Below are 16,603 nucleotides of genomic sequence, written 5' to 3' on the forward strand. Positions count from 1 at the left end.
GTAGGTGGAGGTGCCACGACTGATGGAGCAGAAACTGGCCTCAAGCCTGGGATCTGCCTCATCGGACGCTGGCTACCAACTGTATGTGGAGGTTGGGGGGGGGGGGGGGACTTTACAAAACCTGCTTTATGCAGGAAAGCCCCCACCGTAGACAGTAAACAACCTCACTGTCACGAAATAACGAAAAAAGCAACAGACCGAAAAAACAATGGTTTATTTTGGGTGATGAGGCCTCTGACTGAATGGACGATGGTTTAAATCATCTGCTTATCTTGTATATCCGATTTTCAGCCATAATAAACACAAATGGCCATATAACAAGAGGTTTTGAGTGAGTGTGTGTGTGTGAGAGAGAGAGAGAGGGGAGCCTTAGGAAACCTAAAGGCATTTCGTCTTGTGATCTGTATAAACAAGATTTGGATTCCTGCGAAAGGGATTCACTATTTGTAGCTCATTGCTTCATGAGCTGCAAGAACGTGGAGCCCAGTCAAATGCAGCCCTGAGTATAATTAGCCTGAGAAGTTCCCCTGCTATAACAAGAGCTCTTCAATTAGCTTTTGCATAATACACCTCCCACGAAAGGAACCAGTTGTCTTTTAAGCTTGTGAGAGTCTTTTAGGGGGGGCTTCAGAAGCGAAAAACACTGCTAATGTCCACCAGCTGCATGTGGATCCGGGTGGGTGGTGGTGGTGGGGGGTAGGAGGGAGTAAAAGCTGTTTTCCTGACCACAGGCATGGTTGATTTTTGTTTTCCGTGTAAGTATATCAATAACTTTGGTGTCTGGCTCTGAGTTGCTTGCAGGAGCGAGATTAATCATTTACAAGTCGTTGGGAAGCACTTTATTCTTTGGGTAACTCATTGAGAGAGGGCAGCACTGCTGTGCATAGAATGTCAGTTGCCAGAATGTCAGTTGCCAATCTGCAGGAACACATACACTACTCAGCACCACCACTACCACCCCCTCCTGGGCTCTTTATCTGTTGTATTCACGGGGTGTCAGTGCCTGTGAGTCAGTGTGTGCGCGTCTCTCTGCTTCCAACTATTTCGAGCATAAACGAAGCCCTCTATCGCTCACTTCGTTTACATAATTGGCATGCCTAGATCATGACATCACATGATGGAGTAGCTTAGCAACGACCATAAGGAGTTTTAAGGGCTATGGGCTTTGCGGGTCAGTGTAACTCGGCGAAAACATGTTTCTGCGCTATGCAGTGGGAGGTGAAAGGCGAACAGCCGGTAAGTGTACACATTTTTAACCTGATCTGTCTGTGGATGTGCAGGAGCAGTGGACTCCAAAATTAACAAACGCCTTCAGGAGTTTCAGGTTGTTAAAAGATTTGTGAATCAACTTTTGCAGAGATAAGCTTGTGTTTTCATTTTTTGGAAGTTTAGTCTTTGCGTAGTGCAAACTAGAACTGAAACTCAGTGCACGTGGGTCTGAGAGTATAGGAGGATAGAAATCATTGTCAATGTCACTAGTGCTGCCAAAGAGGGCAGGCAGTAGTTTTTCGAATGCACTCTCAGCTTCTAGACCACTTTTATGCAGTGATGCTGTGGTAGTGGGAAGTAGTTTTGTGTTGTTGGTGCTACCCCCAACCACCACCTGCGGAGTCAGTTTTGAATCCCTAACCCATAAAAGTACATAGGGCCTGCAGAAATCAGTGGTTTGAGGGTCATTCCACAGCTCCTCCACCCCCTTTCTGATCCACAAGGTCAGGCAAGTTCCTAATGCTGACCTGGAATGTGGTCACCAGGTGGGTGTGAAGGAGTTTTTTTCTACTCACATGTGCCGCTGCCAGAGATAAATGGCCCAGATGATGCCCGGAGAAAGTTTTCTTAAAAAAAATAGAGTCCACCTGAAATGGCTTTTCCATCTTGGTGGCCCTGATGCTGCACATTTGCTCCCCCCACATTAATCAGACATTGCAGTAACTGAACCTTGTTCTGCATTTAACCCAGCTGCTGGGTTTTCAAGACTGTAGAATGGCTACAGCACAGGTGGAGGCCATTCAGCCCACCCTGTCCATGCCAGCTCAATGCTAGAGCAAATCAACTAGTCCCACTCTCTTACCTATTCCCTGTAGCTCTGCAAAGTTTTTCTATTCGGGTAATTATCCAATTGTCTTTTGAAAGCCACTGTTGAATCTGTTTTTTAAAAAAATTCTCATGTCATCTTTGGCTCTTTTGCCACTCACCTTAAACCGTTGTCACCTGGTCCTCAACCTTTCAGCCAAAGGAACAGTTTCCCCCTGCCTGCCCAGACCCCTCATGATTTTGAACAACTCTCATCAAATTTCCTCTTCTCCAAAGACAACAGTCCCAGCTTCTCCAACCTATCTGCGTAACAGGAATCCCTCGTTTCTGGAACCATTCTCACGAATCTTTTCTGCACCCTCTCTAAAGCCTTCACATCCTCCTCAAAGTGTGGCACCCAGAATTGGACACAATACTCCAGTTGAAGCTGAGCCAGTGTTTTTAAAGCTGCCTCATAACTTCCTTGCTTTCATACTTTTGCTCTATTTATAAAGCCTGGGATCCCATATGCCTTATTAACCACTTTCTCAACCTGCCTTGCCACCTTCAACAATTTGTGCACCTATACCCCCAGGTCCCTCTGCTCCCGCACCCACTTTAGAGTTGTATCCTTATTTTATAAATGTCTCTCCTTGCTCTCACTTCTGTGCATTTAAAATTTATCTGCCGTGTGCCTGCCCATTTCACCAGTCTGTCAATGTCCTTTTTGAAGTCTTGTCAGCATCTTCCTCAGAATTCATATTACCTATACGTCCAAGTTTTGTGTTGTCTGCAAATTTTTAAAAATTGCGTCCTGCACACCCAAGTCAAGGCCATTAATAAGGACCAAGAAAAGCAGTGGCCTTAACACTGACTCCTGGGGAACCCTACTGCTGTATATACATTCCTCCAGTCTGAAAAAGTTAGTCACTGCTGCTCTGCTTCCTGTCACTCAGCAAACTTCATAACCTTGCTCCCACAGTCCCCTTTATTCCATGGAATTTGACTTTGCTGATAAGCCTGTTGTGTGACATTTATCAAATGCTTTTTGGAAGTCTGTGTACACTACAGCTACCACACTGCCCTCATCTCTCTGTTACCTCATCAAAAAAACTCAATCAAATCAGTTAAATACAATTTTCCTTTATCAAATCCATGCTAGCTTTCCTTAACTAATCCACATTTGTCCAAGTCGCTGTTTACTTTTTCACAGATTATTGTTTCTAAAAGCTTCCCCAAAGCGGAGGTTAAACTGACTGGGCTGTAGTTGCTGGGTTTATCCTTTCACACTTTTTTTGAACAAGGGTGTAACATTTGCAGTTCTCCACTCCTCTGATAACGCTCCTGTATCTAAGGAGAATTGGAAAATTACAGCCGATATTTATGGAATTTCTACTTGTGCTTTCCTCGGTGCCCTTCAGTGCATCTGCTCCAATCCTGGTGACTTAGCAACACTATCGGTCTTCCTAATACCTCACCGTTATTGTTTTTTGTTTAGCCAATCCGGTGTCCTGACTACCTGCTCTTTCACTGACTCTGGTGACATCATCTTCCTGGGTAAGGACAGATGCAAAATACTCATTTGGTCGCTCAGCCATGCCCTCTGCCTCCATGTGTAAATCTCCTTTTTGATCTCTAATCGGCCCCCCTCTTACTTATATTACTCAATGTTCCAGGAATCTTAAAGCCTTTTCTCCTGCACCATTTCTTCAGCCAAACATTCATTTGCTCTATCCTCTTATTGCTATACTCGCTAATGCATGGCACAAGGGGTAATCTGGTTACGACCTTTGAGGTCCAGCTTGCTAGTTTTTTTTTTCTCCTAGATCCCTAAAATCTGCTTGTAGGACCCTAACCCTCTTTCTACCTATGTTGTTCATCCTCCTCCTTCAGAGTGTTCTACAGATGTTCCGTGATATCATTGACCCTGGCACCAGGGAGGCAAAATACCATCCTGGATTCATTTCTGTGATCACAGAAATGCCAGTCGGTCCCCCTAACTATAGAAGCCCCATGATTATTGCTTTCCCAATCTTCCTCCTGCCCCAATGTACAGCTAAGCCACCCATGGTGCCATGGACCTGGCTCTGGCTGAGCTCCCCAGAAGAACCATCACTCTCACCAGTATTCAGAACTGAATACCGGTTGGGGAGTGAGATGCACTCGGGGGACTCCTGCGCTATCTTGCTGGCCCTGCTTGGCTGCCTGGTGGTCACCCATTTCCTGCCTCCCTGCACACCCTTAAGCTAAAGGGTGACCATGTTCATACCTATCCATGTGTTCTCAGGCTTGAGGCACCACAGTGACCACCAGCTGCTGCCAAAGCTCTGAGTCTGGGAGCTTGAGTTTCTCCAGTTGATGAGACTTCCTGCACCATTTGCTTGTCCTAGACATGAGAAGTTTCCTTGGGTTTCCACGTGGAACAGGACGTGCATCGAATGGGAATGAGGTGCTCTGCCATGCCTCTCTTTATCAGACTATTAACTGTCTTAACAGAAATAAACTTAAGACTTAAATAAATAAATAAACACTCACCAGCTGCTTACCAATCAGCTGCTTCCCTTTTTGATGTTGTTTTATTGTTTATGAAGGTTGATTTATAAGACTTCGACTGAAGCCCACTTAAATGTGCCAAATGTTAAACTTAAAACCCTATTAGGCAATGAGCTAAATTTTAGTTTAACCCTTTGGCCTCACTTAAAGAAATAAAGGCAATTGAAACACTCTCCAATCAATCATGTATCTTTTATCCCCTGACGCTTTGATTATTTTTTTGCTCGATTATCTTTTGCAATAATAAAGTGGGGGAGGAGGTGGTACTGGTGTAATGGGGTCAGGGGTGGGAGGGAATGTGGGGTTAAGTACAGGCTTACTAGGGGCAGGTTTTTGCAAAATTAATGTTTGCTTTACGCTTGAATGTTTAAAACATGCTGACATTTTTTTTTGCAAACTAGTCATATCACAGGAGGTTCTAGTGTGTCTAAGAGCTGGGAAAGTGGGAAGGGAGAACGGTGATTAGTGGGAACTGAAATTCCTTCATTGCTGCCCAACCTTTGGTGCGAGTGTTCCAATTTTGTCAAACGAATGGGCTGGAGCCGGAGGTCATGTTTGTTTTACCGGTTTATATGATCCTACTTTTAATTAGAATGTTCTTGCAAATATTCTGTCAGCGGTAACATAAAACGAAGAGAAGATGTAAAGGATCAGAGTTGATTCTTGTCATTGGACCTCATCCTGCCAACACCCTTAACGGTTTGTTTCTTCTCTTCCCTTGCAGCCCCCAAAAAAAAGTGTCAATCCTTAGTCTAGTAGCTCTGGGGACTTTTAAATGTGTAAGGAGTGCAGGCAAACTTCAGGAGGGAGATGATTTGCTGTGACATATCTTGGACTGGAGGAGACTTGGCAGCATTGCAAATGCACTCTCCCTTGATTCCTATTTTGTACAGCCTTCCATACCTCGCGTCTGTATGTACTTTTTGTCTGTTTGTGTTTTTCATGTCTTCGAGCCAATTCTGTTTCCATTACGAGTTCCTATATCCACATCTGTAATAGAAATGGGCAATGTAAACTTGTCACGCTGTACTTACACACTCCCGCCTGTGGTGGTGCTCTGCCTAACTCTTCTGCCAAACCTGCGAAGAAACTCCGAAGCTCTGAACAACTCTATTTCTCTGCCTCCCAATTGCAGTAAGATTTGTGAGGAACAAAAACTCGCAATATAGAACCTAAATAAGGACAAATGGGTAATTTTAAAATGGGACTGAATTTCATCTGTGTCCCATTGTCTCACTCCTACTTGATCTTGATCATGTGCAGTGCCTTGGGCAGCTGACTATCTGCTGAAAAGCATTCAACAGAAACGGTCATAAAAGACCAAAGATCTGCACTTATATAAAGGCTGATTTTAATCTCTCCTCTACGTCAGAAATAGTGGGTGGTGTGGGAGTTGAGGTCTAGCCTGTGGCTGTGGAAGAGCTGCTTGTGTCTGGATTAAGCAAGAGTGATGCTTTCATGTGCCCATGTATATTGAAGAATGTGATGGAGGGGAGGTTAAAATTGAGAAGGGTGGGGGTGTGGGTGAGGCGTTGTTGAGAGAGATGGGGTGTATTGACCCTTGACAGTGTTGAGTGTTAACTGAGCTTCTCGCTACACCGAAGGATCTGACAATGCTGTTGGCACTGACCACCTCAGCCACTTCTGCCCAGGCTTTGCTTGAAATTGGCCTTGGGATGCTCCTGTGGATGCCGGGGAGCAATACTTCCCTTCCCGTCTTCTCTTCATCCACTGGGCTCTCTGGGGATCGATTTAGAAAGTATGAAGCACCCCTTCGCATTTTTGAATGTAAAGTGATAGTTGGGGATGCAACCTTGCTTTAAGAGGCGCAACCTCTCCTTTAAGACGAGTCGAGAAAGGCAGACGAAATTGTGGGTGAGCTGCCTGATTCTGTAGGTGATCAGGAGGCAGCCGGCCTTCAAATTTTGAGGCCCAGGTGCTAAAATAACCTCGACCTCCCATCAGCAATGCCATGGCAGCTTGTGACCTGCCCTGCCCCACCGTCATCCAAATGAGAGATACCCGCTCAAGTTATAATTGACTGTATAAAGTTTTGCAACATCACTCCAAGATGTAGAGTTTCCTGGCGATGGGTCACTTTGAAGTGCGGGGACTATTGTTGTGTAGGTAAAATTACAACCCTTTGGAAATTAGGTTTCATTAACTACCATGAGGTGACGAGTTAACCTTTGCTTTATTTAAGTTTGCATTGCATGGAGAAAGGAATGTTGTCTAGCCCACTGGGAGAAATTTCAAACTTCTCTTCAAATAACACCATGGGATCTTAAATGGCCACCTCAATGACTGAATCAACACTTTAACATCACACCTAAAAAGTGGAAAGGTTGTTACCCGGCTTTTGGTTTGCAAAACCAGTTCAAATATAAACAGGATGGGAGTTTACATAGTAACGTTTGTTGGTGGGATAGGCAAAGATATTAAAGCACATGGTGAAAGTGTGATGCTATGCTGCTAATATAGTATTGGTCTCAGCTGTTAGAATTTCCCTGCAAAGCTTATTCTGAGACTAGTCACAGCATTACAAAGCAACAACCATTACTGAGAAAGACCCTTTGATTCGAATGACTTGTGCAGAAGAGTCCAGCTGAGAAGATGTGGAACATTCCAGCTTCTAAAAATTAGCCTAGAGCCTATCATGATGTCCCTGGCACTAAGCACATTCAGAAGGTTCTTAACTGTTTGTCTCAGTCATTTGTTTTTTGGATAATCCTCCACAAAATGAACGAGAAAAGGACCTGCATTTCCATGGTGCTTTTCATGGCCACAGGATGCCCCAAAACGCTTTCCAGTCAACAAAGCAGTTTTGAAGTGTGGTCACTGTTTTAATGTAGGGACTATGGCAGCTAAGTTGTGTCCAGCAAGCTCCAACAAACAGCAAAGTGATCATGATCAAATATGATTGTTTTCGTGGTGATTGCCTGAGGGGTAAATGTTGCCCAGAGAAAAGGGGTAGCTCCCCTGCTCTTCAAAATGGTGCTGTGGAATCTTTTGATGCCCACCTGAGAGGGCAGATGGGGGCCTTGGTTTATTGCCTCATCTAAAAGACAGTCGCTCTGCCACTAGAGTGTCAGGCTAGATTTTTGGGCTCAAATCTTGGAATGAGACTTGAACAAACAACCTTCTAACTCACAAGTGACACGACTATATACACGGAGCTACGGGCTAATCACAATCGCAGAATTGTTACGGTGCAGGAGGGGACCATTTGGCCCATTGTGCTTGTGCTGGCTCTCTGAATGACCATCTCACCTAGTACGAACCCCCACCTTCTCCCCTTAACCCTGCACGTTCTTCCTTTTCAGATAACCGTCTAATTTCCTTTCGAATGCTTCAATTGAACCTGCCTCCAACACACTGTCAGGCAGTGCATTCTAAACCCTAACCACTTGCTGTGCTTAGAAAAAGTTTCTCCTCGTCACTTTTGCTGCTTTTCTAATGACTTTAAATCTGTGCCCTCTCGTTCTCATCCCTTTCATGAGTGAGAACAGTTTCTCCCTATCTACTCTGTCCTGACCCCTCAAGATTCTGAATACCTCTATCGAATCTCCCCTCGACCGCCTTTTCTGAGGAAACAGTCCTAACTTCTCCAATCTATGTTCATAGTTGAAGTTCCTCATCTCTAGAACCATTCTCGTGTACCTCTTCCGCACCCTGTCTAATGCCTTCACATCCTTCCTGAAGTACAGCGCCCAGAACTGGATACAATATTCCAGCTGTGGCTGAACTAGTGACTTATACCAATTCAACATAATTTCCCTGCTTTTATACTCTCTGCCCCTATTAATAAAGCCCAGGAATAATGTATGCTTTATTAACTGTTCTCTCAACCTGTCCCACTTTTAATGATTTAAGCACATGTACACCCAGGTCCCTCTGCTCCTCCACCCCTTTAGACTTGGACCTTTTTTACATGATTGTTTCATGTTCTTCCCACCAAAATGAATCATCTCCCACTTCTCTGCACTAAACCCCTGCCTGCCCATTCCACCAACTTGCTTGTGTCCTTTTTGAAGTTTTACACTATCCTCCTCATAGTTTGCAATTCTTCCAAGTTTTGTATCATCCACAAATTTTGAAATTGTGCCCTGTACCCCAAGGTCTAGGTCATTTAGTCGTTTGGTAGTGCAGAACTTGAGTATTGATGAAAAAGGGACACGTTGAAGCTTTTTGTTTTGAACTCATCAGGACACTCGCAAGAATATCAATATAAGGTGAAAACAACAACTTAATACTGTATGTGAGGAGAGTGTGGATTGGTTGGCAAGTGGACTCTGATTGGTAGAGGCATTGCCATGGGCCCTATTCCTTGCAGACAGCAAAACATGTACACACATTGCGCCTGCTTCAGCTAAACAAAATAAGTGGCAGCCATTCACTAACTCATTCCTCAGGGCAATGCCTTGACCAATCAGGGTCAAGCTGCTTGGTTTAAATTTCAAACAATGCTTGGCAGTTAGCTGTCAGTTACCATCACTGGGGCATTCTCTATGAGAACGCCTCTACCAATCAGAGTCCACTTGCCAACCAATCAGCACTCTCTTCTCCTACAGTATAAATTGTTGTTTTCCCCTTATACTGGTATTCTTGCAAAGTGTCCTGATGAGTGCAAGACGAAAAGCTTATATGTCTCTTTTTTTTTCAGCAATACTCGAGTCTAGGCATTAATGTATGATGAGGAAAAGCAAGGGTCCCAACACTGACTCCTGGGGAATGCCACCACAAACCTTCCTCCAGCAGGAAAAATATCCATTAACCACTACCCTCTGTTTCCTGTTACTCAGCCAGTTCCATACTACTGCTGCTTTTATTCCACGAGCTATAACTTTGCTCACAAGTGTGTTTTGTGGCAACATATCAAATGCCTTTTGGAAGTCCATGTGCAACACACTAACAGCATTGTTGTCTTCAACAGTCTCTGTTACCACCTCAGAACTCCAAGTTAGTCATGATTTTCCTTTAAGGGAAGCCACCATGGATTTCTTAATTAGTCAGCATTTGTCCATGTGACTTATTAATTTTGGTCCTGAATTATTGCTTCTAAAAATTCCCCCCCCCCACCAAAGTTAAACTGACTGGCCTGTAGTTTTTTATTCATTCACAGGATGTGGGCTTCGCTGGCTGGGTCAGCATTTATTGCCCAGGTGGTGGTGAGCTGCCTGCTTGAACTGTTGCAGTCCATGTGGTGTAGGTACACCCACAGTGCTGTTAAGGAGGGAGCTCCAGGATTTTGACCCAGTTGCTGGGCTTATCCTTCAAAAACAAAAGGTGTAACATTTGCAATTCTCCAGTCCTCTGGGATCACCCCTGAGTCTAAGGAAGACTGAAAAATTATGGCTGGTGCCTCCACAGTTTCTAATGTCACTTCTGTAGCGCCAGCCTAGATTCTCTAGTATGGGCTTCATCTATTCACCTAATGAATGGAATGGAGTAGAAAGCCCATTCCAAGTGCAGTGTGCTGATGACATCCTGTTAATCCTGTTCAGGAACCTCCTTCAGTAGAGCTATGCCTAATCTCATTAGTAGTAATCTCATTAACAGAATTACTCCCATGTGGAGTTTTGACCTTGTACTCGGAGGCATTGCAATGTTTGATCTGAAAATTGCATTTCATGTGAATTTTCAACAGCAATGCAGACTAGCCAGCCAATGTAGTTTCTATTGGCTACGATGGGAGGACAATCCGGCAGGTGCCACAATGGGTCTAACCTTACACCCTCATCCATAGTGAGTTTGGTGGCGGGGTGTAATAACTTGATGGAGCAGCAGGCTTGGTGAAGAAAAGGTTAAACTTTATTTAGGAGACATGTAGAGGCGCTCGCTAGACGCGATCTCTCTGTCGGAAGCCCCACCCAAAGGATTATCCACACAATAAGCTTATTGGTCGAAGCCCCTGTAATCGCATGACATGATGAGTGATTGACAGGAGCGAGGGACAATACATCTAGTTACCACACTTCCTCCCCCTTTAAGTTTCTTACATTTACAATAAAAATCAGGAAAAAGCAGCAAACGTTTGTACGGTCTGGTGATTGTAAATCACCTCCCTGAGGAGCTCGGCAGAGACGGGGGTTTAGAGCAGAGTAGCTCTACCGAAGGAGGTTCCTGAACAGGATTAACGGGATCTGGAACTGCACTAGCAGATACATCGTCGGAACTGGATAGTTCTGTATTTGGCAACTCGTTCGATACGCCTGGAATATCAGCTCTAGGACAATCGCAAACCTCGGAAGTCAGCAGCGAAACATCAATGACAGGTTGATCTTGCATGTGTTGGGATGTTTCTGTAGCCCTAATCTGGTCACGTGGAATTCTATCTTCAACTTGCACTTGAAAATATAATGGACCAGTCTCTGAAATGATGGCTCCTGGACTCCAACAGGGTCCACTTCCAAAATCATGCAGGAACACAGGGTCGCCTACATGGAACATACGAGCCTTGCTGTGTAGATCGTGGCTCAATTTTTGATTCTTGTGGCTCTGTGTTACCTTCCCCTCCTAGATTTGGAAGCACCAAGTGCAAATGCGTACGCAAACGGCATTTCATCAGTAACCCCGGTGTCGCGCCTGTAGTAATATGTGGCGTTGTACGGTAACTTAGGAGAAATCTGGAAAGATGAGACTCCAGAGTACCTCCAGATAACTTCTTCAGACCAGCTTTAAAAGTCTGGTCAGTTTTTTCAGCAAGACCATTGGATGAAGGGCGCCAGGGAGCGGTCTTGATGTGCCGGATAGTGTTCAGGCCTGTGAATCTCTGAAATTCCATGCTGGTGAAAGCTGTTCCATTATCAGAAACAATAATCTCAGGCAAACCATGTACACTGAAGGAATGATGCAGCTTTTCAATAGTTGCGGCTGAAGTTGGTGTTTTTACTTCGTAGACATCAAGCCATTTTGTATGTGCATCGATGATTAATAGGAACATGGTGCCTAGAAACGGTCCCACATTGTCAATATGCAGTCTAGCCTAAGGTGAACCAGGCCATTCCAATGGGTGAAGAGGACCTGAAACTGGTAGCTTCTGGTGCTGGTAAAGGGAACAGTGTTTAACCACGCTCTTGATGTCACTGTTTATTCCTAGCCACCATCAGCATCTTCGATATGCCTGGGTGTGCACTCTGGAGGTCTGTCGAGAGTGACTCTCTAACCTGTGATGGGACCACGATTGTTGAACCCCACAGCAAAATTCCATCTTGACAACTCAGGTTTGTTGTTTTGGGAATGAAATGGTCATAAGTCATCAGACACAAGTATTCTTGGCCATCCATGTAAAACAAAGTCTTTGACTTTTGACAGTACTGGGTCTCTGTCCAATTCCTGATCTGTTTGGCACATACAGGTGATGAATCCAAGAAATTTAACAATAACACTAACTCTTGTGGAACGGATGTATTGACAAGACTACCCGGTAACAAAAGATGACTAAGTGCATCTACATTGGCTATATGCGAGCCAGGCGGTACATGAATGTGTACTCGTAAGCTGATAGTGGATTCTCATTGAAGCTACAGGCGGAATAGCTTTGTCTTCGCTGAACAAACCTGTCAGTATCTGATGGTCAAACACAATTGCAAAATGTCGCCCATGTAGGTATTGGTGAAACTTCTTGACATCAAACACAACCCACAATCCTCCTTTTTCCAACTGAGAGTAGCCGTTTGCAGCTTGGGTAATCGTTCTTGAAACGTAGCCAAAGGGCCTTTCTGATCCATCCTCCATTTGATAGAACGGCTCCTACACCATAAGGAGAAGCATCACACGTCAACACTAGCTTTTTAGATGGGTCATAATGTGCCAACAAGCATGGTGGATGGAGTGGTTTCTTTGCTGTTACAAAGGCTTCTTCTTACTGTGAACCCCATGGCCAGTGGTGGTTCTTCCTCAGCAGGAAGTGTAGTGGTGCCAGTACAGTGGATAGATTTAGGTTTTTTTTTTAAAACAAAAGGCAATAGTAACTAGGTTAGTGCCTGATCAAGGGACCCAGCATTGGGAAGAGGGGGATCCACTGAGAGCCGCTCCCCCTGCAACGTGAATCTCCTCTTGCCAATCACTTACCTGTAACTTGGGATCCAACGAAGATCTGAGTCCTTGGGTGGGTGTAATACCGGCAGCAGCCACCATCTCCCAGTGGTGTGCTGTTTAGTAGAATTGCTGGCCTCTGGCTGCCAGCTCTTGATGGGCGGCCCCCCCCACCCTGAGGCCCTTGATCTTGGGGCAAGACCTGCTGCTGGCCAGTCAATTGCCTGAGGTGGAACATGATCCTGCAGGTCTGCCCGAAGAGAGGTGATGTAGGGGTCTTGCTAGCTCTCAGCTGACGAGTGAGACCACCCCCACCCCACCCCCCCACCTCCCCCGTTTCTTCCCCGCCCCCAGTCACCTCCCGAGGTTCTGCCCAAACGTGTGAGCAATCCCCTTGTGTCATTGCATCAACAAAACATGTTTGTGAGATGTACGGCTGTTTATCTGGTGAGCCTGACCAGAATATGGACCTCTGCTTGTCCAGCGAGCTGATCTGTAGAGTTTTATAACCAAAGCCACACATGGCTGATGGTCACTATTTTCAGTGAGTGACCTGCAGCAGTTGCGACAGAACGCAGTGTTTCCAACCTCCACGGGCAAGATTTTGAGTCCCCGCTGAACCTGGAAACAAAGATGGACGGGAGCTAAAAATAGCCTGCTGGCCGGCATGCCACTTCCTCAGAGTCCAACCCGCCTCCAGACCATTTTGATGGAGGGGCAGCAGGGTGACCCGACTGCATGTGGTAGCTAGCCGACACAGCTCATTAAGGGTCGCTTAAGGACAATTAAACGAGGTTTTCAAGTCAGCCTCCATGTCCCCATAGGTGGTGGGGGCCAGTAGGTGCCTCGAGGCAGCCTCTTGGTAGCAAACTGTGGGGTAGAGTTGGGGAGGTGGGAGCAGTGCTTCAAGAGGGCCTAGAAACCCTTCCTGCCTGCCTGCCTTTGTGTTGCAGCAGCCACAGGCTGACCTGTAGAGGCCCCCATCGCAGTGGTGTCCTGGCTTCAAAAGCCTTTCTTTATATCAAATTTAAAAAATGCTGGAGAGGGGGTGCCTCCATTTTGAAGTGCCCTCCCCCTCTCCTACCTTCCAGTGCAGCCTGTCCTGAGAGCCTGCACGTTGTCCTTAAATTGGATGGCAAGCCTGCCCTCTGGCCATTCATTGGCTGCCCCAGGGGAAATCTACAACTGTTTCTCTGGCTTGTGGCCCATGTTTGAGCCTGTTAGTAGGGTTCAGGGGCCCACGGGGAAAATCCTGCCCCATGTCTGTGTGTCTGATGATTACAGTAGTCGTGTTATAGACTCCACTCATTGGAGTGGTAATCCAGAAAGGCTGTGCAATGATGTGTGCAAGTGTGCACACGGGCATCGGTCCGAGAAAATTGGGAGCTACATGAGGGATCCTGAAAGTTTGAATTGGAAAAGGAGAAGCTTTGATGGGCAGGTGGCCATTTTTCATCCTTGAATTTTCTCTTTTTTTACTCTCTTTGTCGCTGTGATTTCCTCCCCCACACTTCAAAAAAAAGTCTCAGGCAATCATGGGATTCTGCATGCACCACCCTGAACTCTCACCCCACCCCATTTTTTTTTGGGTCACCAAGTGGTGGCAGTGGCCGTTCCCCATTGTGGAGGGACATCTGAGTGGGGAGCGTAGGAAGGTCATCTACAACAACAACTTAGTGCCTTTAACATAATGAAATGTCCCAAGGTGTTTCACAGGAGAATTTATTTTTAGAAGAATTCATTCACGGGATGTGGAGGTCGCTGGCTAGGTCAGCATTTATTGCCCATCCCTCATTGCCCCTTGAGAAGGTGGTGAGTTGCCTTCTTGCCTAGGTTGATGCCAGCTGGTTTCATTCCTTATTGTCGTTCCAGTGAGTTGAGACAACTGAGTGGCTTGCTAGACCATTCCAGAGGGCATCTAAGAGGTCAACCACGTTGCTGTGGGTCTGGAGTCACATGTAGGCCAGACCAGTTAAGGATGGCAGATTTCCTTCCCTAGAGGGCATTTGTGAACCAGATGGGTGTACAACAATCGACTATGGTTTTATGGTCGTCATTTTAATTCCAGATTTAAAAAAATTTTTTATTATTGAGTTCAAATTCCACCATCTGCTGTGATGGGATTTGAGCCCTGGTCTCCACAGCATTAACCCTGGGTCACTGGATTAACAGTCCAATGACAACGCCACTACACCACCGCCTCCCCAGGTCATAAAATATAGTATGCCACTGAGCTACGCAAGGATATATTAGCTCAGATGACCAAAAGCTTGGTCAAAGAGGTAGATTTTTTTAACAAGGAAGGAGGAAAGCAAGGTAGAGAGGCAGAGAGATGTAAGGAGGGAATTCCAGAGCTTGGGGCCTAGGCAACTGAAAGTGTGGCCACCAATATTGGAGCAATAATGCACAAGAGGCCTGAATTAGAGGAGCACAGACATCTGAGGGTTGTGGGACTGCAGGAGATTAGGGATAGGCAGGGACAAGGCCATGGAGGGATTTGAAAACAAGGATGAGAATTTTAAAATAAGTCATCTACGCAGTCGTCTCCTCTTGGGCTCTCCCTGATGTGCTTTACATTTTAAAGCAACACAAAATGGAGGGCTTTCAAAGATTAGAGCTAAAATAACACACTTAAGTCTTGTACCGGCAAAATAAATAACATTCTACATTTTACATTGTTTCTTTTCCCAGTTGATTACTAAGTGGTTCTGATACAAGGCATCTCCCGTGTGCCAATGAGACCTGCTTGCAAGTTGAGATGTTGTTCTGGAAAGCGCAGATGACCCACGCCCTCTGATAAGCCCAGAAGGACCATGGGATCGATTAACATAGGAAAATCCGCCACTTTGAATGAATTGTTACACGCCAGCATTGATACTATTGGTAAGTGCACTCAGAGGGCAGAATAAAGAGCTGGCCTGTGTCTACATCTAACACAATTCTGACCCTTATTTGCTCAGAGAATGTCTTTTATACATCGTCAAGAAATGCACATCTTTGCCAAATCTCAACTTACGCCTGACGCAGTAATGCTATAGTGCTGTGATACTGTATTTAAACCTGGCTGTTGCACTGCGAATTATTTTGTGTGTTCATTTCTACTCTTCTTAAAAAAAAAAAATAGCGATTGGGTGCCAACACACAAAAAGAAAGCCCAAGGAGTGATCGGCAGACACCTCGCTGCTCTCACTGTCCATAGGGTGGTGAAATGCTTTGTGACTGCCTGTCACTTAACAGTAATACTAACTCCTAGAGAGCTAAAACAAAAACTGGTGAGAAAATAAATCAGTGGCGTTGTGTCTTATTACAATATGAAGTTAAAATGGTAAATAAAAATGTAGAAAACAATGATGATGCAAATCACCATGAAAACGCATCTTGAACCTGACTCCTCCTCCTTCAGGTACCATGCCTTAAGAAGGCATTGGTGACTGTGGACTTCCATTGGACTGGTACATGATTATGCTTGGCAAAATGCTGCAGTGATATATTTTGTATTGGGCATGTTTCAGTCGCCTGTGCTCCCAGCTGATACATGTGTTAGGCCTTCTTGAGCATGGTAACCAGGGGCCTAATACCTGTTTCCAGGACCCTGACGCCAAATTGAGCATGCCTGGTTCAATTGTTCTGGGTACATAACCTAACTAGTTGGCCTTAAAGGGATGCTGAAAGCCACCAAAGAACAGGTAAGTTCTCCCAGTTTCACTTGCCTTAATTTAGAGGTAGGAGGAGCAAAGTATGCCTGGTTCCAGAGCATTACTGTGGCCCACTGTTGACCTGTACGTCTCCCTTTTATTCACCATTCCACACCCTCCTCTCGCCCCAGCACCCTCCTCCTCACCCTGCACTTGCTTGTTTGTCTAGTACGATTCTGATGCAAATAGATCTTTCATCTGCTGAGGGTGTCTAATCACCATCCAAGGACAAAGCACTTTCTTGATTGGCACCCTGTTCCTCACCTTAAACATCGACTCCCTCCACTACTGACACACAGTGGCAG

General features: G+C 45.4%; 1 protein-coding gene across 6 annotated transcripts in view; it reads left to right on the forward strand.

Moving 5' to 3' along the window:
* Nucleotides 1-1,009: 1,009 nt before the first annotated feature.
* The window catches only part of rasgrp3 (RAS guanyl releasing protein 3 (calcium and DAG-regulated)), a 79,353-nt gene continuing 63,759 nt past the window's right edge, over nt 1,010-16,603 (forward strand). For 5 of the 6 annotated variants that reach the window (XM_078557338.1, XM_078557339.1, XM_078557337.1 and 2 more), the window contains exons 1-2: nt 3,512-3,570; nt 15,295-15,486. In XM_078557338.1, the coding sequence (XP_078413464.1) occupies nt 15,417-15,486 (70 nt within the window). In that variant the 5' untranslated portion in view covers nt 3,512-3,570; nt 15,295-15,416. Of the gene's footprint in view, nt 1,237-3,511; nt 3,571-15,294; nt 15,487-16,603 lie in introns of those variants that run through there. The other variant, XM_078557336.1, reaches the window with a different exon arrangement.

Source organism: Cetorhinus maximus, chromosome 14 (genome assembly GCF_964194155.1).
Source record: "Cetorhinus maximus chromosome 14, sCetMax3.hap1.1, whole genome shotgun sequence".
Lineage (NCBI taxonomy): Eukaryota > Metazoa > Chordata > Chondrichthyes > Lamniformes > Cetorhinidae > Cetorhinus > Cetorhinus maximus.